We start from the raw sequence: 24,652 nt of genomic DNA on the forward strand, positions 1-24,652 counted from the left end.
TTTATAAGCGTGGACATACAGTCCAAACGGAAACAAAGGGTCGTCTTCCTCAGATTTCCTCTGAATGCAGCCTGGCATGGCACAAAAGCCTATTATAAGCTTCAAGGTCGAAGGCATTCATGTTCATTCACTGGAGCTATGCTTTGAACACAACCGACCATCAAAACCTGAAGAGTTGAGTGGATTCACAGTAATGGTGCTAACTTCTTTCCTGTGTAACCTCAATAACACATGCACGTTATCCATAAAGTTGATGCCCATATTTTCCTTCTGGGACCCAGCTGTTCTCCCACTGGAAACATTTTCACGTCCCTTTGGCCACAATCGCTGTTTGCATTGGGCCAATCACATTGCGCCTTTAACAAGAGTTGCACCGTGTAGTCTCAGTCTGCTCTCAACTCTGGCTGGACAACTGTGGAGCTGCCAGGGAGGCAGAAGCGCAAACGCCACACAGCTCGCGCTCGGGAGGTTACGGTACGGTGTGTGACTGATGGGAGCGTTGTCGTGATCAGCTGCAGAGAAACTTTCTTCTCTCTCTCTTTCTTCTTTTGTGGATAAATGGTTTTGGAATTGGCGTCCGACAGAGATCAATATAACCGGGATCCGGAAAATAAATGGAACAACAAAAATCGCGAGAACTTGAATCGCTCCTGTTCAGTTTTTGCCAACTTTGTATAGGCTGCTAGACCATCCGATCAGCCTCAGTCAGTCAGTCCGTGCGGGCGCAGCGGCAGGGGAGGCTGGATGTGGCAGGAGACGGGTCACTGAGCTGCAGTGAGCCGGGTGCGAGTTTCCTAATCCCTAACTATCCAATGTCACCGGGCAGGATGATAATCGTTGGACTTCTGCTCAATGTTTTCTCTCATGGTAAGCATCACCTTTCTGATTTTGAAGTGAGATTCTAATCTCCCGTTTAGACTGTCAGTTTAGACTGCGGTGTATAATGCAAAGCTGGGATCTTTTGGAAGAGACATTTTCTTCCAGTACCGGCAACTTTAATAAGAAAGTGCATGCGTGTGTGGGTGCGTGCGTGTTTTTCATGCAAATGTATGAATGAATAGCAGCATATTAGAGAGTATGAAGCCCCAAGCCGAGATACACATGAAGACACCGGAATTAAATTTGTTTTGCTGATGTTCTGTTATTATTTTTGCATATTGCCTACATCTGTGTGACCCGAGCGGTAGCTGGCTTGTTATTGAAATTCATAAAGGGAGAGAGAAGTGGGAAAGACTTTTTGTCCACGCATGAGAAGGAGAATAAACGCTGACTGGACGCAGGTTCATAAATAGTCTTGCATTGTATTCCAGGTTTAAGATAAACTTTTGGGACAGCCTTCAGAATAAAACTACACAGGTCCACGAAATAATACAAAATCTAGCAGAAGTTCAGATATTACATGTGGATGATGTGTTCAGGTCTGAGACAATAGACCTTTCTTCCTTTCTTTCATAAAATGTGTAATGGAAGTGAATATGCTGTAGGATTAAATCTGACATTCACAACTTCATAGAAGTAACAAAAGAGAGCATTTAGTGTCACGGCACGAGCAGTCATTGTCTTTTGGGAAGATTAACTCCAGAGAGACCTCTCAGCAATATCTGACATTTCAGCAGGCTCCATGAATTTGCAGTGTGAACACACATTAAGCTTCTGCCAAGTGCCTTTATATTGTCTAAAGTCAATAATGTGGTCGGACATCTCAGTGGAGCGTAAAGCTTGTTGGTCTGTGGTTGCTGGTTTAGAGTTATATTCATTTTGATCTTTCTTTTTAAAAATGTGACAGGTACATCAGAGCTTGTGGCTCTTTACATGTCATGTATCTTGATCTATTGTTCTTGATCTAATGTAACACAGACCGCAGGAAACACAGCCACCGCCCACCCTGTGCTTTTCACTGCACAAATGCATGCAAATAGTGTAATTGTTGGATTATGCTCCAAGAACAGGAGGTTCATCCTTCTCGGCATCCGGGAATGTTCAGATAACATCAGGTGAGGCTGCCCATTAGAGATTAGTATCATTAGATGATGAATGCTTTCTCGTGAATGTCAGAGCCTTCAGACACACAGAACATCATACAGTGTTTCAAGCCCACCTGCCACGCACTTAGGTGGAATCACACCAAGAAAAGCAGCTACTTTCTAGTGCTAATTAATCGAGATACGAATCATTACACATGCAAATTAGTCTGCACTGATGTTCACTTCTGACATTATACCTGATTGCAAGAGAAATTATTGGATTTTAATTTTGTTAATCAACGTCATAAAAAAAACGTGTAATCGGTGCAGAATGTGGTCTCGGTGTTAATGTCATTTTGGACAAATCTGTTGCAGAGCTACTTTGTTTCAAAACGGCTGTTTGGCCAGACTGTTGCTGTATAAATAGTCTGGCCCCTACGAACTGTATTCCATTTCATGCAATGTTATTTTTACCTTGGAATATAGCCGACCTTGTGCAACTCGGTGGCCTCAACAATGGCAGCGCCAACAAGATGATGACAATGGTCTTCTCAAAAGGTTTGTCACCAAGACTGAAGAGGAGAAAAACATCTATAGGTATAGATTCAGAATTCTCGCCCCTTTGAACAAAAGTCCCGACTTTTAAAAGCTGACTTTAAAATCTATCATCTATTGGGTCAAAGATATGATCTGATACTCATTCTCTGGGTTATTTTTTGTATATGTTGTTGAATCCACGGTTCTTGCCCCAAATGAGTAGTGCAATGGAAAGAAATCCCACAAATAATGCATGCGATCACTTTGAATGTGGAACACTGCATGTTTGCCAGCTATATCAACTGAAAGCTGGCTATTGTTGAGTGACATTTAACCCGACTTTGACCCTTTGCTGCCAGGCCCCTGAGGATTATCGCTAAAGTCCCAGTAGAGGCTGCAACTGCTGATTGAGCGCTGCTATTTTGGTAGTTCATTTAGTGGATGTGATTGAGCCATAACACGGTTGTCACAAATTTATTAGGGCTCATTTTCATGCTGTGTAAAGTTACCCACGTCTTAGGTGGACTAGTCTCCCTGGAGTTTCTATTTAGCTATTTGACTTCACCTCATGCACGCAGGTTTATCCAATTCTCAGCCTCTTTATCTTTCTCTCCATGCCATAGGCATTTCTTTGTCTTCCCCTCTGAATGCTCAGGCATTGTCTTGATGTTCCCTGTGCCTGTAATTCAGTTTTGTTTAGGACGACAGCACACAAAAATTAAACTGGCAAGAAGCCCATTGAATATTCCTTAGATAAAAAATATGAAATGCCCCCCTCTGAATATGCATCTATTTGACATTTTGCATTAAAGGAGGCATTTTAATTAAAATGATCACATCAAGGATAGCAATTAAATGTAGGTCTGAATGACACCTGGTTTCTCCCTGTCAAGCTAAAAGCATAAAAAAACTCTACTTTCTTAAATGTTAAATTGTGTCACTTATGTATGACTGGCTGTAATAGTCAATTTGTTCGCGTGTGCACTGCATCTTGATTGCCACTCGCACACACTTGATGGCACAAACAAAAAATCCACAGCCCGATGGAAACTGTCAGTGCTCGTGTGTGTGTCTGGCCAAGAAATTTCTTGGCATGTTGGAATTTAGAACTGCATCAGGCAGCAGAAGGCAGAAGCCTGAAATATTCACACAGATCCAGACACCCTAGCTGGCTGATGCGGCACCTGATGCGTTTTACCTGGAGTACAGCGGAGGGATGCTGCCTGCGTGATGTGGCTGCACAATCCGCTGGCACGGCTCATTAAGTGAGACATTATCCATGTACTAGATGCACTGGGTAGCTGTTGATTCCGAACATGAAATGATTATTCTTGTCCTCACCAGCAGAACTGTCGCCTCTGGATTCAGACAGCTTTACCTGCTGCTCAACAACTCACTGTCGAGCAGCTAATACTGCTTCGCTTACTCCTGACGCCGTTTTACTGGGGGGCGGGGGCCGCACAGCACCCGCAGATAACCCCCAGGCCTGAAGTCTTTCTTTGGGTTGGTACATCAAAAGTGGTTAAGCAAGTGGCTCCGTATGGAAGTTTTCAGCACTAGTGTTGTAATGTTGCACAAACTGAGGCAAAATGAAAGGTGAGGTGTTTGCCCATACATGCAAGGTAATTTAAGCAAGTTATACAAGGAGGTGTGAAGAGTTGTTCCACAATCAGCTTTTTGAAAAGAAGTTGGCAAATGATCAGACTGCAGATTTTTTTTTTTAAAGTCAATGTGACATGTTACTGAACCAATCAGTGTTGTCCTCGTGTGGCCACAGCTGTGAGAGCTGCTGGTAAAAAGATGGGGCTTGTACACTTTAGGTGTGGACAAATTTCGATGACTTGATTTATTTTAAAAAATAGAAGTTGTGGAGAATAAATAAACGCAGCAGGTAGAACTGCATGAAGTGACTGAAGAGGAAGAAGCTACAATGCAGAACAGAGAGGTCACAAAAGCATGTAAGCACAATGACGAGGGAGAAAAAGATAACCCAGTGTACTGCGGTTGCTTGGCTAATGTATGGTTGTTGTTGTGTTTCCTTGATCAATAATAACTTTGTTTTCAGCTTCTTTTGAAATGTTTTCTTTGAGCACTAATAAGTCCCCAATACCCAGCGACATCTGAAGGAAATGCATACGCTTTGAAACAGCATGTTAAATAAGAGGAATCTCAGCACGAGTTCACATATTAAATAAGTCAGCTTTCCATTACAGACAAAAAAACCCCAACTTTTGCCATTTCTTTAAGAGGAACTGCTCGACTGAGGCTGCCCAGGGCAGTAGCGAAACTTTGCTCATAACAAAGAGAATATGTGCAAACTGTTAAGCATATGTTTAATGTTAAAAGAAGGCTTAATGTTAGAGGAGGCTGAGCTGAGTGTTTGAATTTGCATAACTCTCAGTGGAAACGATTGTGTCAATAAGGAGCCACTGAAGCCTTAATCAGCACTGATCAACCATCTGTGTCTTTCCTGAGGAAGCAACTCTGACCACACTGCACAGGGAACAGTGTTCAAATACACATCATGATTTGAGCATAATGTTCTGCGGAGTATCCACTCCCATTTATTAGTCCCATGTTTTTTTTTAGCATGACGTCTTGTGGTCAGTTGATGGGTTAATTTCATTGAAATACAATATCCCACCATGGTCGTGGGTCAGCCCTAGCATGCCAACCCTGTCGTTCTTTTAATGTGCCGCTAATGAACAAAATAGGACTATAGAGATATTTAACATTAGCCTCATCGTTGTTATTGCAGCTATAAAACCACGGTCGAATATTTGGTTTAACTGCTACTAATAATTACCTAAACACAAGCTGACATCTTCAAGCTGCTATTTTTTTGTTTGTTTAAAGTCCAATCCTAATCTATATTTATTTAATATACTCACTAGAAGGCCAAGAAGAGCAGTGAGTGTTTGTGTTTTTATGGTGCAATAAGTGCATTTTAATTATAGCTCTACTTTCCCTGACACAAAACTGCAGCTGCTGATTGTCAACAATTCCAGTTACAACAAGTAAAATCTTTTACGTGCACGCAGAAATGCACGAACAGGTCAGACAGGAGTCCCACTGGTGTGCTTGTGAATGAGTGCACGTAGTAACACTTCGTGGCAGCCGTGAGCGTGTTTCTCCTTTTTCTCCATCTTGTTGCTGTGCTTCCATTTGCTCCTTGAGTCTGTGACTTCCTTCCAAGAAGTCCCTTCTGTCACAATCTCTGAGCAGATTTCACATCAGAGTCGCACTCTCCCGCCACGGTCTCCTCTCAAGTCAAATTACTGCCCAACAATCTGGACGCTCTACAGCCCATCCCATGTGTTTGAAAGGACGGAAGAGAAAATTGCCAACGCAGTTGGTGCCTCTGTGAATGTCGGTATGTGGTGTATGGTTTGACGTTTATGGCTTCAACCTTCATCAGCTCACAAATTCTATTAATCAGCCCAGTGAGAAATCAATAGAGTGCATTATGGCTCACATATCGCAGTAATTAATCTCCTGCTCACTTTTCTTTCTATTTTTCTTTTTTCCTGAAAAACATAAACTCCGTGCTTACACCAACAATTCCCTTAATGCAGACTTTTACTGTAGCAATTTGTCGTGGCAAAACCCCCCATAATGTGAGCCTAGTGCTTCTTTATCATCATAGCGTTAAATAATGCTATAAAAATGAACTTCTGACCTGCACGCTGGACGAGGCATAAAAGAACTGGTCTGGACTTCATAGAGGTTTTTGTTATCTCTGATGTATATGTGTGCTGGTATGTGCATGTGTGAGCTTACACCATGAAAGGTTCTCACAAAGTAAAACTGCTGATAGTCTGTCTTTATCGAATGTAAGCCCGAAGGAGCAAACACTGAGAAAGAATAATGAATAAACTGGAGATTATACAAAGCCTGTTAAAATTGCAGCTAAAAGTGCTGGGATGTAATACTTTGGTAGGATTATCGAGACGTCATGATACACAGATAGACAGGTAATCATCACCTTTGCTGTAACTGTGAATATGACTGATTGGCCTGTGTGTTACTATCCCCCACCCCCAACTCACCCTATGGAGTCCCAGCAGTCGCTTTGGAAGTTGTCCTGCTGCGGCGATGAAGCATAGCTTCTGTTTATGATATGTCTCATGCCAAAGTGAGACGTGGACCTCATGTGGCGCCTGAGATTGCAAAACATGCAGCAGCAGAATTGGATTGCAGCCGCGCTTTGTGCCGCCAGTCAGCAGGAGCTTAATCGAAGTGTGTGACCAATCTAACACAATGCCGCGTGTGTTTGCATACGAGCTTATGTGATGTAAATGTTAATGTACTGAATCATAAGTATACGTGTGTATGAAATAGGTGCAGATATTTGTTAGCAGGCATGCATTAAGTTTTAAACATGATGATTTACTCTATGTGCAACCCAGTTTCATATGTCTTCCAGCCTATTCATTACATGCACTTAAAAAGTGACAGGATATAGAAAATTAATGAGCTAAAGTGGGAAAAGTGAGTGCATATTGCCTACCCAAGCTATTTTCCTTCTAAGTCTGGAATTACTGTATATCAAGTGTAATTTGTGGGGACAATAATGTGTCACATTTGAGAAAATTAATTTCCTGAAATGCTCCTTCAGATACATTTTTTGAAGACTCCTTTTTTTTTTTTAAACAAATGTTTTTACTCTCTCTCTCGTCTCACTCGGGCTGCCTCTGGCCTTCCTGCATTGTGTTTTTTTTTTACTGAGCAGCAATCAGCATTATGAAATGATTTGTAGTTTATCACTCGTAGTCATTCGAGGCAGAACATTGCCAATCAAAATATGCTTCATGCCTAATCACAATGGACCCACATGTTTTTTCTTCCGACATGTAGAGGAAATGTGGTTGGCGATGTGCAGCATGTTTCTACAAATACATACACAGCTGATGCAAATCTTTAGCGTCCTTAAGTAGCATATTTTGCAGGAGCAGCTGTATGAATGCGCACATAAGCTGGGGGAACATCCTGATAGTGGACGTTTCAATTCAGTCACTGTCTGAGTGTGATATCCAGATTGAGTCTCAGTGTGAAGGTAAAACTGGAAGTGAAAAGGGACGTGCTGAATAGTGCTGAATAAATTGGTTTTGTCTCTAGCATTACATGTGGAGACGGTGTCTGGCATCGGTAAAAAGCTCGTTCCAAATGGAAGGAACTCTGCTGCAAAAGGATTTGCCCTAAGCTGTTCAAGTGTCTTATAATAATAATAACAGCAGCGCTTTTTTTGCAAGACATTCACGAGTACACATATCTGAACATGGCCTAATAAATACCAGTGTGACACATGTAAGAGGATGATAGTCAGGTTTGTATAATCTTTTATGTCATTTAAACTTATATATTTTTGCATTGCTATCACTGCCTCTCATTAACTTTTTTTGAATGATATTTCTATGCATGCTTGCTTGTTTCTAGAAAGCTACTTTCACTTTTTGGCCAATTACTGTCACATAGGAGGGGCCAATTCCGGAAACGCTCTCTTGGTGGTGGTTCAAGTATTTGCAGAGCAAAGACGCATCCAAGACTTGAGGGCTGGCTGTTGAATGGCATCCCTTCTGATCCAGGAAACTAACAGATTTTTTTTTCTCACCACATGCCCGGTTGTCTTTTAGGCAGAGTTTCTTCATAGCCTCTGAATGCAATGCAGTTAGGAAGCTGACTCCCAAACCCTCAAAGAAGCGCTTGAACAGAAAAGTGTGGACAGATTTCTAAACGGACAATAACATTGATTTGACCAAAAAAATAAAAGAGACAAAATTTGAACTGTGTGAACATCCGGCGAAATCAGAAACCAAGGTGGGGAATCAATCTTGAAATTACGCTTCGGAAAGTTGTCAGCAGTAGTAATGTTGCATTTAATGGGATACATCATGGGTGTATGAAGAGGTAGTTAATGGGATGAATCATCAAAAACATCAGTAGGATCCTCCACTAAGTAGTTTAATCAAACAGTATGGCATGTTAATTTAGAGAGCAAAATACTTTTTGTGTTGTTGGGAATATAGAAGCTGAGGAAATATATGACTAACAGAAGTGGTTACTAAAGATTTGGCCAAGTTCTCATCTTTGCTCACTTAAAGCAAAGATGGTTAATTCTTAAAAGAGAAGCTCATATGAACCACTCATAGTACATGAGCTCCATCGTATTACAATTTGAGGTGAAGCATACTAAACAGCTGAAGAGGACATGCTGTAACTCCCACTGGTGCAAATACTGTGCTGAACAATAAACTGATAAAAAAGTCAAAGATTTACTTTAAAGTTGTGTGGGGAAAAAAAAGAAACCAGAAGAAGAAAATTCAACTACGATGCCCACTGGGAAGACGAGGAAATAATTTGAAAATGATTATAGCCATAACATACTCCTGTAGTGTTGGTAAATTATTCTCCTTAGTCTCTTTGATTAGATCTGAGGTTTTGCTCTATTGCACTTGTGTAGCTTCAATTTAATCTTCCTTTCTGGATGTTATCACAACCTGTTGAGTGCCTATGGAGTGCACTCACCTGGCTCTGCTGCCTTAATTAAAGCCTATTTAGTACTGGATGGTGGGACAATAAACCCAGTAATGTTGGCAACATGCAGCTTTCACCACTTACGACATTAACCTTTCTTGCAGGTAGCGTGACAGTATCTGCATCCGTAGACTGTTTGGTGGCCGAGCAGGGATGCATCCAGGAGCAGTCCTGCATGGCCATCTATCGATTGCTGGAGTACTGCGCGGCCGAGGAAGCCGTGGCGCCCCTCAGGGCAGACGCGCGGTTGGAGTGCCTGGAGGCCCAGAACTCCTTGCAGCGTTATCGCCCCCTCCAAGTTTGCAAGTGTCAGCGTGGCTCTCGCAGGGAGGAACACTGCCTCAAGGTCTACTGGACTGTGAGATTCGCAGGTGGGTTTGATGCCAGCATTTAATGTCTGTATGTGCTGAATTCTCAGCTGGGTCATAGATGTGGTCTTTGTTCTGCTTTTTTAGCATATGATGAGTATGAAGTGTCTCCATATGAAGAACTGAAGTTAAACCTGGTGAGAAACATCGAGATGTCGCGTATGGCCTCCATCATGTCAGGTAGAGATGAACGTTTTTGTGATTTTGCTCCCAAAATTAGATTGAGATCCCATTTTTGATTTTCCTGGGTATACATTGCTCTGTTTTCCTCCTGAATCCCCCCCCCCCAGCTTCCTCTAATACTATGGATGGTCAAAACCAGTGCTTGAAGGCCGCCCAGGACTGTGGCCTGTATGAGAAATGTGGCTCCCTGCGGTCAGAATATGTTGTAGCCTGCACCAAGCGAGCAACAGTCTCTGACAACAGCTGTAACCGCCAGAAATGCCACAAAGCCCTGCGGCGCTTCCTGGAGCGCGTGCCAGAGGAGTACAGCTTCGCTTTGCTCTTCTGTCCCTGCTCTGACACTCTGTGTGGGGAGCGCCGGAGGAAAACCATCGTCCCGTCATGCTCCTATGAGGAGAATGTGAGAGGGGAGGAGAGAGCGGGCAAGCCCAACTGCCTCAGCCTTCAGAACTACTGCTCCAAAGATGAGCTGTGTAGGTAAGATGGCTGTTTGAGTAGACTGATACAGAACATTAAGGGCTCGTCGTATGGACACAGATCAGAAAAAGCATCCACAAATGAGTCAGAAATATTTGCAAAGTTAACCACAAAGTAATGATTGGACACAGTCCTCAAACATGGCTACATTAAACACACGGTGCTGTCTTTTTAAACACTAGTGGCACCAGTGAGCTGCATTCTGATGAGCATCTCCCATTTTGTTAGTATCAACAGAACTGCTGCAAATAAAATTTCCCCTTCACTGATGAATGAGTTAATTAAATAATCTCTTCCCTAAAGCACAAACATGCAGTCCTTCAAGGGTGATATGTATGAGATACACCTCCCGGATTACTAGTGAGGGGAATAAATGTAACTAAAAGTCAAGTGAATGCAAGCTGGTAGCAAATTACTTTCTGAAACCTATTATTGATAAAGTAGCAAGGCACCAGAAAATGCACAGATGATGATTAGAAGCTGTTATGAATGCAAATGTAAACAATTTAAATGCCAATAATTAAAAAATGACCTTTGTAAATGCTTTTTTGATTGACAAAATTCATCCATCAGGTCCGCTTTTCCCAGATGTGATTTAGCATGTCATTCAGATGATACAATCCAAGATGTCCTGAACGTACCAGACCCACTGCACGACCCTTGCTTTTGGAATTAAAGTGGAATTAAAAGCTAATGTTGTCCATGTCCGGTTGTGCCACTAAATAAGCTCTGACCTGTTGGTGCATGGACACAAGATATTTGGGGGTGTCCCGTGGTGCCTTTGAGTCCTGTTCTGGCGTGTGGTAAGACTTGATGCGGTGCATCTTTAGATCCCAATTTCGATGCTTGTTTGAATTTGAATGTGGGAGGTTTGGAGGCTGTGCCGTTGATTTCAGCTCTTTGTATTATTCTGGGATTTTCCTGAGCAGTTTTGGTGGTTTTCGGGGAATATTGTCATGCTGCCAACAGAGAGTGGTATTGGCATGGGGGTGCTTGGTCTGCAACAGTGCTCAGGCAGGTGGTAGATATGAATGTTACATCCATATTAATGCCAGGACCTGTGGGTTTTCAGCACATCATTGCATTGTAACTCAAAGATTAAAGTCTCGGAATATAAATATTTTATGCCTTGAATGTACCGTATCCTTTCTTGTCTGCTCGTAGGGAAATATAAGCAGGTGATGGGTCCTGTGGGGCCATAACCACTGAGGAAGCTTTTTACAGATACAGAAGTGGGAGCAAAAGATTGGACCAGTTTACTTCCAGTGACTCAGAATTCAAAGCTACATCACTGCTCATCAGGATGATTTGTGAGGGCAGTTTTTGTTCAAGTGCTGTCTACTTATTGTTCATAAATGGATATAACAACACTCACCAGACACATTGTTAGGTCCACTTGTTCACCTGCTTGTAAACGCGAGTATCTAATCAGCCATTCACATGGAAGCAGCTCAGAGAAAAATGTTGCATGGTCTGATGAGTCTCAGTGCTGCAAAATTCACATGATAGTAACAGAATAAAAGCACGAATCTATCCTGCCTTGTATCAACAGTTCAAACTGGTTCAGTTCTCAAACTGGTTTCTTGAACATGACATCACTGTATTTACATGACACGGTAGCCACATCCCAAAGGTAGAGCACCTTTGGGATGTGGTGGAACAGAAGAGTCAAATCATGGATGTGCAGCTGACAAATCTGCAGCAACTGTGTGACGCTTTCATGCCAATATGGACCAAAATCTCTGAGGAAAGCTTCCAGCACCTTGTTGAATCTGTGCCATGAAAGATTAAGGCAGCAGTGAAGACGAAAAGGGGGGTACTACCGAATACTAGCAAGGTGTACCTAACAAAGTGTCCATAGTGTAAACTACTTGAGACTTTGAAAGTAAGGTGGTGACTCAACACTCACACTTTCATCATGCAGCATTATGAGCAACAAAGAGATATGAGGTTCTCAGGGGCGTAATTCCCAGGGGGTTGGGGGTTATGACCCCCCCCCAATAAAATTATGAATTATCTTGCATAAATAGGCTGTTGATTTTCTTTACTGTTTTCAGTTATTACCAGCAAAATAGTTGCATGTTTAATCATCTGGGAATTTACCCAGATTTATTTATTTATTTAGACAGAGATCTTGACCCCCCCCAGTGTTCAGCACAAAGTTACGCCAATGGAGGTTTTCCTGTTTCACTCATGCTGACATGTGTTACTATACTGCAGAGTGTGGAAACAGCACCAAAACACACGTCACATCATTTAATGTACAGTCTTATAGATCTGCTGTTGATTATTGCTAGAAGCTTTGAATGATGCAGCTGCAAATGAGTGTATCTGTGCACATTTAATACATTAACTTCATTAGCCCTGCTGTACTTTTTATATGAATGAATGAAAGCCTAAAAAGAAAGAAAAAGAAGATTCAGTAAAAGAACAACTACAAGGCCAAACGCCACAAAGTGCATAAGAGAGAGTTGCGGGAATTTTGAACTCAAGAAGTTTTCATCAGCAAAAGTTTTAAATTGAACTCCAGCTTTAAATCAGTGAGTCAATAGACTCACTCAGATTTTATACAAAAGTAATGAAGCACAACAATGCTTCATTACTTTTAATTGCGGTAGCATCAAGCAGTCTCTTTGTCTAGCGTGCTAACCTATGCAGCATTCTGAAAATGAGCAGCAGGTTATGTTTCAGTAATGCACACAGCATATGTGCTGCACCTCCATTGTGGAAAGGGTTGATTGCAAACCTAAAAGACATCATCTACCTGCAAAATGTACTGTTTGCACACCTTTCAAATGACCTGTCAGCACTGACAATAACAGTGTGTGCATTTTTGCAGAAAAGAAGGTGGTGTCAGAGTGCTAGAAAGCTACATTTTTTTGAAGTTTTACTAAAGTACCAGGCAGTTTTCATGTATCCCTTTCTCTAGTGGGTTGGGCTCCTATACTATGTCGTTGTTTGTGTTGCTTTTGTTGTTTCCATTCAGCACAACCCTGAATCCCGAAATGAAATTGTCAAAACACTTTTAAAATGCACACTCTGTTTCTCTGTGCTGACACATGAAAAACTGTTTTCTCTTCTTGTGTGTGTGTGTGTGTGTGTGTGTGTTTCAGATCCCGCTTTGCTGATTTCCAGCATAACTGCCAGCCCCCTGCCTCTGGCTGTATGCGAGAGCGCAGAACCATGTGCCTGAAGGCTTATGCTGGACTCATAGGTGAGATGGAGGAAAACAAATTAAAGAGGTGGAAGAGGCTGAAAGAGTGTATAGCTCAGAAAAAAACTGACAGAATCTGACAAACAGAACTTCATCCAATAGGTGTTTAGGAGCGATATTCGGTATGTGTAATTTTCATTATGCAAAATAAATCTGCAGGGGTTCACAAATGGTCCTCAGCTGCTACTCTTTATAGCATCACTTAAAACAATGGCAGCAGATTCAAAAACAGTGTTTCCAGCAGCCTTCCAAAATAATGTGGGAAATATTATTTTCACTCATTCCTCACACTCAAAATGTAATTTTGTGTACCTGAAATTATCACTATCTAGAGCTGGGAACCTGGTGGCACCATACCTGCAGGGCATCTAATACCGTTAGTAGTCTGTGTCTTACCTTTCATAGAGCTGTGTGCTGAAAATAAAATTCTTGAGTCTGAAGGAAATATGATTTTAAAAGTTTATAAAGTTGTGCCTGCAGTATGACTTTGGTCTTTTTCTATAACTAGGAACCATCATGACTCCCAACTACGTGAGCAACAGCAGTACAGAGGTGTCCCAGTGGTGCACATGTGAAGGCAGTGGGAATGAATGGCAGGGCTGTCAGCGCATCCTGCAGATGTTCACCAACAATATTTGTCTGCGTGAGTACGATGTAATAAGGCTGGGAAGGGAAGGCAGCACAGCACAGTTTTACAGTTTTTTATCCAAAGACAAAAACTTAATACCCAAAATGTTCCAACAAAAGCAGTGCTCACAACAGTTTGTGAGAACCACACGGTTCAAGACAAATACAATTGAAGATCTGGGTTTTTCCTCTAGTACACAAAAGCTCCGTCTCTGTGCCTCTGTCTTTGTCTGCCAACCCCTCCTACATGATCAGGAGTTAAGCACCCGAACGTGGTGCACAGGAACCTCTCAGGCACCTTAAGGTTCTTATCTATCGCAGAAATTATGATGTCATCATGTTATCTAGCAACCAGCTAGCAATGGGCTAAAATGACCTGTGTTTAGTATTTATGCATTTATAAAAAATTATAAAAGCATTGCATAATTTTTACTTTATGACAGCAACATCTAATTCAAATCCACAAAACTTAAATTATTATATATTATGACACCATGCTAATAACCACCTAGCAACTGCCCAAAATGACCTGTTTTTCGCATTTATGCACCTATAACACCTTATGCAAACTTCATGTCATTTTAACTATAACATCGCATTTACATCCACAAAAATTCAGTTATATAATATATATTGTGACACCATGAGGTTGCAAGGCAACCGCCTAGCAACAGAGTTTTGCTATCTATGCTAAGAAATTGACGTTTTTAGCATTTATACACCTATAACACCTTATGCAAGCATTATGTCATTTTAATTTCACAGCAGTGACATCTCATTTATATCCACAAAACATCAGTTATGTATTATATATTGTGACTCCATGAGGTTGCCTGGTAACCAGCTAGCAAATGTCTAAAATGACCTGTTTTTAGCATTTAAGCACCTATAACACCTTATGCAAGCATCCTGTCATTTTAATTTCACAATAACATTTGTATATATCTGTAAAAACTGAATTATACATTTATATATTATAATGTCATGATGTTGCCTAGCAACCACCTTGCAATGGGCTAAAATGACCCATATTTTGTTTGTATTTATGCAACTACAACTCCTTATGAAAGCATCCTGTCATTATCATTTCACAGCCAACAGGAATAGGCCAAAAAAAAGCGGTGGCATGAGTATGTCCTAGTCATTCTGAGAAAATAAAAGTGTGCATGAACATTCAGAGAGACAGGTGTGTTTCAAAGTAAAGTTTCAGTTTCAGGAAGTTTAAACTTAACTAAGGAGACTGTAAAAACACAACTTGAAGAAACAGTGTACCTTTTTGATCATTTACTGTACGCTTATTGACATTCACATTTGAGGATTTGGTAATATATGTTGATTTTATTTTTAATAGTATTTTTTTTCTACATCTTGTGTTATTTGAAGGAGTTCTTGTAAATTTAAATGGAAGCACAAGTAGCTGATGCATCTTACAAATCAAAATTTAAACACACTGCTCATCTTCACGCTAAGTATCTTGTATCTGACAAATCACCCTGTGTCAGCATAATGACCGAGGAAATGTTACTTTTTAGAGTATTATTTAAACTAATGTAGGCATGCTGATCTAAGTGAGCATTTTAAATGTGCATGAATACAGAATTCAAATTAGGTGGGTCATAATTGATGATTGAAATGGCAAACCGTTGAACCATAATGTTTTCTTATAAATAAATCAGTGGCAAGAGACATCATCCCTGGTGTGTGGCTGGCTGCCAAATGTGAATCTGATTTCCAAGCTCTGTGGAGTCAATAAATCCTTTCACCAAATCTGATAAATATAATGTGGCTTCTTGTTGAACTGTTGCCAAATCAGAATGGATGGAAGGGCATTATCTCATTTTGCTGCTGTGTAAGTATAAAGAAAACTGTAAAAAGTTCAAACATTTTGCAGTACAATACAGTAGAAACAATTGTTACTGATGTACTGTACTGTAATAAGAGAACAAGAATAATTGTTAGAGGCCAGACAGGTTCTCTTAAGTAAAATATGACCACACATTAAGTGTTGTCCAGCCAAGAATCAATCAGTACATGTCTAGTATACACAGCAGTCATTGGTTACCTGCATCAAATTATTTGGGCTTAAGATATAAGTAGCTGAGTGAAGATGCAAAAGAAAGAAACCAAATGCAGCATATTACAAATATTACAATGACTAGTTTCATTGATGTTCATTCTATATATCCCACTCTGTAGCTAATGTCTGACAGGTTGAAGCTAGAATATCCAAGCAAGGGATATTCGTGTTTATATAATTATAAATTTAAAACATTACACTGGTAATATTTTTAGTGCAAAAGGCAGTATAAGAAATAACTTAAAACTGTTTAAGCAATAACTGCAGTCATGTGAAAAAGAAAGTTTTCTTAGCACTCTATGTATTACTGTGAAAAACGAACTACACTATCATTTTCTCCATAGGAATTAACAGGATAAGTAGCAAATGTGAACGTCTCTAAAAAAGCTGAGGTTTTGGTGGTTTGCTGGTGTGGAGCATTCAGGTGTGTGTTTACACACTGCCACAATCTTCCCAGAGTGGACATCCAATAAATTCACCCGAAGGTCAGACTGTGCAGCGCTCACAGAAACTGCACAAAATCAAAGAGCTACATCTCAGACTCTGCAGGGCTCAGTTAGCATACTAAATGTTAAAGTTCATGACAGTACAATTAGAAAAAGGCTGGACGAGTGTGGCTTGTTTGGAGGGGTTACCAGCAGAAAGCCGCTTTTTTTTAAATGTGAGAGACTGACAAAGTCATACAGAAAACAATTACTTTAAGTTACTGCTGCTACAGTTTCCCTACAAGCTACTGGATCACGGAATACCATGCAGTCCTGTGAAAACTTCCTCTTTCACATGAACATATATGTAAAAGTATTTGTACACCCACTAATGACTTCACCACAAATGCAAACAGTTGCAATGTTAATTTGAATATTTAGTATTTTATTTACTGTCCTTCAACTATCAGAACTGCTTGGTAACATGTGGCATGGAACCAGCTAATTTCTGGAATAACTGTTCACACCAAAGCAGATATTTTCTTGTCTTTGGCAGCCAGGAGGTTCTCTGTGGGATTTAGCTAAAATAACATTTGGAATGTGTAGAAGAGATGTGAAATTAAATTATCTTCATCCCATTTTATATGTAGGGAGCCAACAGAAATATTGTAAGGTTTTGACCTAAAGGTGGCATTAAATGAAAAGTCAGGAAATTTCAGTTATCAGAACTCATGCCAAGGGATATGTGGGTATATGTACCAATTTCACAGCAATCCATCCAATGGCTGATGGAAGAGGCTGAAGCACGCAGAGAAAGTTCAAGCAGCCACAGGTAGAACTTTACACGCAGAGGCCTCAGACTAGCAGGCTTGTACTAAACGCTGCACTACCGTGCCACAAAAACAAAAAAGAGAGGCTCATATCTCATGCAGTTTTGCACAGTGTTTTCAGAGCTAATGGCTCTAACTATGCTTAGAAAAGTCACTGAAATTTTTTTGGGTGATGCTTCAGGGATGAATAATGATGTGAAGCTAAAGAAGATTTCCCCTGCTGCTTTTGTTTTTAGGCAGTGCCATCAGCTCCATGGGAATCTCCGCACCTCCTCCTGTGGAAAACTCTCCCATGCCAACTTCTCAGCCCTCCCCACGCGTCTACCAGGAGAAGGTCCACGTCAGTGTTAACACTCTTCCTGAATTCGACAGTGTAAGTTGTCTCTGCGCTCTCTCTGCGCCATATGCTGGTGGTACCAGTTCAGCTAAAGAGGCAGTCGCCTGTGTATCAGGTGATAACACCTAAGTGGGACTATCGCAGTGTGCCGGGCTCCGGAGCTCCTTGTATAAACTCAGATTACTTCCCTCCCTCTCTCTCCTATCCACACCTCTTATTGTGGCTGAGGATTAGCCGTAGGTGTTTGCAGCAGTAGGCTCAGCCCTTACTTTTAATATTCATGTATGCACACCCATCTGCTTCATAGTCTCCGTTCTCTCACTAGTTTAATCCTTCTAATTCCTCATTTTCTTTTCCTCCTATCCCAAGCCACCCACCCTCGTAGCACAGAAACTCCGCCGCTAGTAGATTTAGAAGACATCGAGATGCGCAGTTCATCTCTGGAGTTTCACTGAAAAAGGTCAGATTATGAATTCTCATGGATACACCAAAGTGAAACTCTGCAGCATCACTCCACACCTCCTTTGATGCTTTTATCGATGCACTGATTTGAGAAAAATCTGAAACTTGAATGAAAAAATGGATAGATGACTGTGCTGCAACTTTCCTCCTGTACTTTTAATGCAGTGAAATGTCAAGGCCAAAAAGTAAAACCTAAACTAAAGTAAGGATCTGAGGTGAGGACTCGCTCTCTTTCCATTCAGTGTGCCCTCACAGCACCCTCTGTGGCTGTGTTTGAATGGAGGCTTCACTGTAACTCAGGGCTTTCTCAAAGGAAAAATATATAGCACAGAAAATCATTCAGCAGTGAGAGATTGTTGAATGTGAACTCTAGAAGGAGAAGTCGTGTAAAATGTTATCTGGGTTATTAATATTAAGCTCTGCTTCTTTCTTATTTGTACAAACAGCTTTAAACAATCCACTGAGAGCAAAATTTTTTGAATAACCTAATATTTTACTGAAAAAAGATCACACCCAGGTCATCAGTAGATGTGGCTCTATGGCAAAATGTGCACGTTTACCTTAGAGAAGTGATGCTTTTGACTTTTTAAATCTTTTGCACGACAAATTGGAGATTACTGGTGGGACGCCTAAATGTGGTTTTACAGAATTTCATTAATATTAATAATGGACCAGGCGTACTAGAAGTCTTGGGTTCTTATGATCCTCATTTTTACATTTAAATTGTAATTTTTGGAGTGTTACTAATCTGTCAAGGACAGCTGGGTTATATGCTTCATCGTAGTTTAACTGCCTATTTGTACTTTAGGTCATAGAATTTGAGTAGAAAGCCTTACAGGTTGTAGTGCACCTGATATACGTGCTATCTGCGATATATCTGCAATGATGATCTTTACAGATTCGACTCTGTGTGTAGACTCCCTCGCTGTGGGGAGGGGCTGAAAGGCAAAAGAGGGCAAAGGTCAGTTCTATTGCATACCCCAATTATCTTTTCCTCCTCTGGTTTAACTCCAACATCGACAATCAGGCTAAGGAGTCACACGAAGGTGGTTGTTAACTCAGTGAGACAATCTGCAGTTTCCTAATTTAGCAATGAGAGGCAGTGTTAGCAGCATGTGACCAATCAGCCAATGACAAACATGGAAAGATTCACTTGCACAAACCTTTGAAAAATATGGATGAAAACAGAATTCGGTTTTTGAATAAAAACAATGGTCCAACCAGTAATTATATTCAGCCTATACCTGCCAGTTTTTATATATGCTGACAGCCCTGTCCTGCTATCGGGCAAAAGGCAGCATTTACCTTGGACAGTGCGAACACAGAGAGACAGTGAACCATACACTTGCACATTTTACGTCACGTGAAGGACAAATATATTACAGCTGCAATTTTCCCAACTTCCTATTAGCAAAAGTAGACGTTAAAGTTGACTTTTATGGTCTCATGGTCTCGGTACAGTTGTGTATTCCATTTTTCTATTGCAGCAAACTGAAAACTGTCAACAGTTGTACTCTAACTATCATTAGGTTTCAGTAAGGATGCATCCACAGATCAGCACCACACATCTCCTTTTTTTGATACTGAGTGGAGCAGACAAGAGAGCGGTAGCTTAAAGAGTAGATAAAAATCATTTATTCACAATAAAAAATGTATCATCCTAAAAACATTAACAATAAAAAAGATAAAGCATTCAAATTTACTAAAAGCTCATGGGTGTAATAGCAAAAATATGGAAATACAGGACATAAAAATAGAAAATCTTACCAAATCAAATGGTGAGCAGAATAAAGCTGTTAGGCATTCAGTAGATATAAAAACTCCAAATCATAAAACAGTATTTGCAACCACAGATGAAGAAAAGTTTCCCCGGCTACAGCAAAGGAAGTTGTTTTGGAAGCTAGTGCAGCACTTGTTAGTCCTTTGGCATGGGTCTCCACTCTGGGGGGTCTTACTGAGGTGATGGCTACAATGATCAAGTCGCTTACTGCAGATTTTTTTGTTGCTTCTCCCATTTTTGACCTCGTCCTACCTGTTAAGCACTCACTATACTCAGGACGACAGTGGCTCACCAGTGGCCGTTCCCTCACCGTGGCTTTCTAGTTGCTAATTTTCATTCCCATCCATGGTTCTCTCTTCTCAGCTCCTCCTATAACTGTGTATCTGTTGCCCGCTTCTCTGACATCCTATAGGTCCCGCCCTGGGGGCTGACCTTTTTTTTTATTTAAAAAAAATATCATGAAGAAGAGTGTAAAAATAGCATGGAGAACTGACTACGAAAACACACATCTATATACACATCTAGATAGATAGTTTCAAGTTGCACAAATGAAATGTACTTTCTGTCTTTTGTTAACCTAAAAGTCATGTCTTAGCTTCCAGGTTTTTTGCCTTTAGGATATTTTTACATGTGCTTTAGATTCTGGGTTAATGTAGACTTTCTCTTCCTGACCTCTCCTCCATGCTCCAGCACACATGTTAATTGAAAGAATCGCTCTTCCTGTGCTTCCCGCAGATGGAGGACAGCGAAGAAGAGGAGCAGGAGGAAGAGGCGAGCGAAGAATTCAACGTCATTCCGCCGTATTCCGAGAAGGACTCTGACACAGAATCGGGTGCTAGAGGGAGCCAGCGGGGAGCAGCTAACCAAGCAGTACCCGTGTATCCATTACTGCTGCTGCCCGCGCTCATCATAGACTGGAAGTGTTGGAGCTACTGAAGCCTCCATCTCATTCTCCACTTACATTTTACACTCGCTACTGCTGTCAAATCCATCTCAGCACTCAGAATGGACCTCAGAGGACTGTCATGAAGAAGAAATGTAAATACTCATAACACTTTTTCTTTCCTTTTTTCTAGTTTTGTATCCCAGCATTTTTTTTCTATTTTTTTTCCTCTTGAGCCTCCTCAGATGTTAAAAGATATCTGTAGCCCCGCTGTATCCATGTTGTCTGTGCTCAAGTTGTCTCAAATGAAAGGAAGGCAACAGCACGAGCAGATACATGAGAGCATGGGTGAATTGAGAGGTTTTCTCTGGGCAAATGCTCTATCTAGAGCTTGCTTCACACTGAAACCCCTTTTACCAAGAAGCACATTGCCCAAGGCCACATTCACTCTACTTGCTCCCAAAAACCATAACCAGTCTACTCCACTGCAACCAGGCATGAGCATGGCTTTTGATTTCTTTTTCATGACTCATGTCGCATCCGTTTCTCTGCTGCCCCTTCGGCTCTTCCTCTCCCTCCTTCATACTGTGGTAGAGTAAGATAATCCACTTTACAACGAGCTAATAGGGAACCGCACCACACTTAAGCTGCTTTGTACCACTAAAAACGAAACACTTTTGGAAATTGCTTCATTTATAAAAGTGATGAAATGTAAAACCAACGCGTTGTCGCGTCGTATGCGGTTCTTTGCGTTTGGCGCACCGAAAAGCTGAGAGCAAGAGTCACTCTGCTCCCTTTCTTTTGTTAACACGCCACTTAGTATTATTCCTACCGCAGTGAGTGGCTGCGAATTCAACCACAGGCAAAAGTAATGAGATCAAATTCTTTTGTAGAAATGACGAGGAGAGAAAAGCAACATAAGCAATTACAGCACAATTCAAATTGCTCAGCATGCAGGGGAAGTCTAGAGTAGGGCTCAGGGGAGGAAAAAGCCAATTTACTGCTGTCATACCCTCTCACTTCTTTTATCCTTAGGAGATGTGTTTTTAGTGCGTCTTCACCATCATGCACTGTAGATGCTGCGAGAGCGAGATGCAGCGATAGAGACGGACACAGGAGGCTGTAAAGCCTGCTGGCTGCTCTGATCATTGAGCAGCACATTGAGCCATTCTCTCTGCCTGAAATATCTTTTGCTGATGTTAATGATTTTTCCTCTTATGGCTCATTTTCTTGTGAAATTATGCAGCTGCAGGGGTGTAGGTAAAGAGAAGGATAGTGAAGCTTTTTAAGAGGGGTAAACTTCTCTGATTTGATGATGGGTTTCCAAGAAGTAGCTGGGATCTCTGCAAAGAAAATCGCTCCGTTTTCTCACTAGTCATAAACCGCTATAGCACCAATTCATTGTAATTACGAATTCATGTTTTTAAGAAAATAATATGTATTGGAGTAATTGCATTGATGGGTGACTTGAGACTGTGTCACCAACATCTGCTGGAGTTGTTTATTAATATGAAGACTGAACTTTGGATATGTGTCGACAGTGTGAAGACGTAAAGGAGGCTGGAAGCATATAAGCCCTGTTTCCCTGAGTGGCAGTCTATCCTATTTCAAAGTTTGGGGAAGTTAAAGTTGGACTTTGAATGGATGTTGTAAGGCTAGTGCACCTGCAGTGACTATTACTGACTGTAGGGCGAAATGACATCATGCAAGTTTTTTGACCACTTACTTGTTGAGAGCAAAGTTTTGAAGTATGACTTCATGCTTAGCTGGTGCCAAGAGAACATAACCGGACAGAAGAAGTGAAGTAATAGTCTGATTTGACAACCAGCAGGCATTCACATTTATGAAGCAGACCGTGGAGGAGGCGTGCCGCTAATGACAGAGAAACATCACCCATCACAGCGTTTACGCTGCAGAATCAGCCGCAGCGAGCTCTAAAGCATCCAATGACAAGTGTCAGTAATTGCATCCCGTGCACTCTGGCCTTAACGACTTAATGTGAGTTTACATGTGTGTCCGCAGGTTTGTTTATATTTGTACACTATGTAAAGTTAACGTTTACATCAGCTTACTTTCCATGCATAAAACTGACATATTAAAGAAACTATGTAACTATTCCCCAGACAGTTTGTATGTTATATCATGGACGTGGTGAGGCTATGTACAGTACTGTTTCAATGCTTGTAAAAACATACCAGACATGCTGAATAATGCTGACCTTAGTGTGTATTAACTGTGTAATTTTGTGACATAGCATAAAGTGTTCCAGTTTGTTAAAAAAAATCAAAATAAAAGTCATGTTGGAAATTGAAAAAAGTGCTTTTGAATGACCGAGGAACGACCACTGTGAAAGGGCTTTTTGGTCATTTATAATGTAAGTGAACATTAAATCAATTAGTTGGAAAAAAGAAAAAGAAAAAAGAGTGTTAAAGTATCCAGTTATTATAAGAAAGCTCTAAGGTTTTATTTATCGTGAAACAATCAAAAAATAATCTGGTCGTTAACAAGTCTTCAAATTAGGGAACTACAACCTCATAAAAACTACAAAATCATGTTTATTTAACAAAAACTAAGCCAAAATGCAGATGCATTGTGCGAAAATTAAGTATTCCTTTGCTGCTTCCACAGGAATTAAGAGGCTAAGTAGCAGCCAGGTGGTGCTAATAAAATGCACTTGACTGATCATCAGCCAGTGTGAGCACCTCTATAAAAGCAAGTTTTGGCAGTTTTCTGGAGCATTAAGGTGTGTGGTGACACAATGCCAATAAGGAAAGCAGCAATTGTTGCCGCCCATTAATCTGGTATGGGTTATGAGGATATTTTCAAATCATTTAAAGTTCATAATTGTACAGTGAGAGCGATTATTCAGAAGTGGGAAACCTTCAATATAGTTTCCAGAGTGGACGAACCTGAAAATTCACCCTAAGGTCAGATTGTGCAATCCTCACAGAAACTGGAAGAACAGGGCCTCAGTTAGCATGTTAAATGCTGAAGTTCATGACAGTACAATTCGAGAAAGACTGAACAAGTACAGTTTGTTTGGAAGTGTTGAAAGCCTCTTCACTCTAAAAAGGATGTGGTGGCACAGCTAAGGTTTGCAAAGTTGCAACTAACCGCAAGACCTCTGGAATAATGACTCTTTGGACATGCAAGACCAAAGTGGAGACGTGTGGCCATAATACAGTGCTACATTTGATAAAAACACAAACACAGCATATCAGCACAAACACCTCACACCAACTGTCAAGCACGGTGGTAGAGGGTTAATGATTTGGGTTTGTTTTGCAGCCACAGGACCTGGACACATCGGAGTCATTGAGTTGACCACAAAGTCCTTTGTATATAAAAGTAGGTTGTCTGTGTTACAGATAAAGGATTTGCGAAAACTTGGTGAGGAAACAAGACGATGATCCCAAGCACAGCAGCAAATCTACAACAGAATGGCTAAAAATGAAAAAAAAGCTGTAAAACCCAGCAGGAATACTGAGGTGTGACCTTGAGAGAGCTGTGCATAAATAAATGGCTGCAAACCTCAATGAACTGAAACAACTGTGTAAAGAAGAGGGCGGCAAAATTCCTCCATGGTGATGTGAGAGACTGATGAAGTCTTACAGAAAATGAATTACTTCAAGTTACTGCTACTAAAAATAGTTCTACAACCTACTAAATGATGGGGTGTACTGCTTCAGCATTTAGCTTCATTTTCGTTAAATAAATAATGACAGGATGTAACATGTCATGTTTTTTTCATCTCAGGCTATATTTACTTAATTTTTAGACCTACTAAGGATATGTAAAGCTTTTTATTTGATGACTTTATAATACTATTTGTAGCTTAATTAGCTCTAATTGAAAGTCAAATGTTCAGGCTAATAAGTCAGTTTAATTTCCCCCCAGCTTATATATTGACTCTGGACAAATTGAGCCAGGACTCTCATTTTTACATTTCACTTC

The 24,652-nt window shown here is 40.8% G+C and overlaps 1 protein-coding gene across 1 annotated transcript; it reads left to right on the forward strand.

Annotated features, from left to right (window-relative positions):
* Position 1: 1 nt before the first annotated feature.
* On the forward strand, positions 2-22,707 carry LOC102080029 (GDNF family receptor alpha-4). The gene is made up of 8 exons (XM_005472108.3): positions 2-867; positions 9,140-9,406; positions 9,491-9,583; positions 9,694-10,063; positions 13,177-13,277; positions 13,786-13,920; positions 17,473-17,609; positions 20,551-22,707. Exons 1-8 carry the CDS (start codon positions 813-815, stop codon positions 20,749-20,751), a joined length of 1,359 nt encoding a protein of 452 aa, XP_005472165.1. The 5' UTR covers positions 2-812; the 3' UTR covers positions 20,752-22,707.
* Positions 22,708-24,652: the final 1,945 nt, after the last annotated feature.

This window comes from Oreochromis niloticus, linkage group LG10 (assembly GCF_001858045.2).
Source record: "Oreochromis niloticus isolate F11D_XX linkage group LG10, O_niloticus_UMD_NMBU, whole genome shotgun sequence".
NCBI lineage: Eukaryota > Metazoa > Chordata > Actinopteri > Cichliformes > Cichlidae > Oreochromis > Oreochromis niloticus.

Excerpts from the sequence above, each read along its gene's own strand:
- LOC102080029 (XM_005472108.3), top strand. The coding sequence starts at position 813 with ATGTCACCGGGCAGGATGATAATCGTTGGACTTCTGCTCAATGTTTTC. Across the intron at positions 13,921-17,472 it reads CACCAACAATATTTGTCTGC|GCAGTGCCATCAGCTCCATG; the intron begins GTGAGTACGATG and ends TTTTGTTTTTAG. Across the intron at positions 17,610-20,550 it reads CTCTTCCTGAATTCGACAGT|ATGGAGGACAGCGAAGAAGA; the intron begins GTAAGTTGTCTC and ends TGCTTCCCGCAG.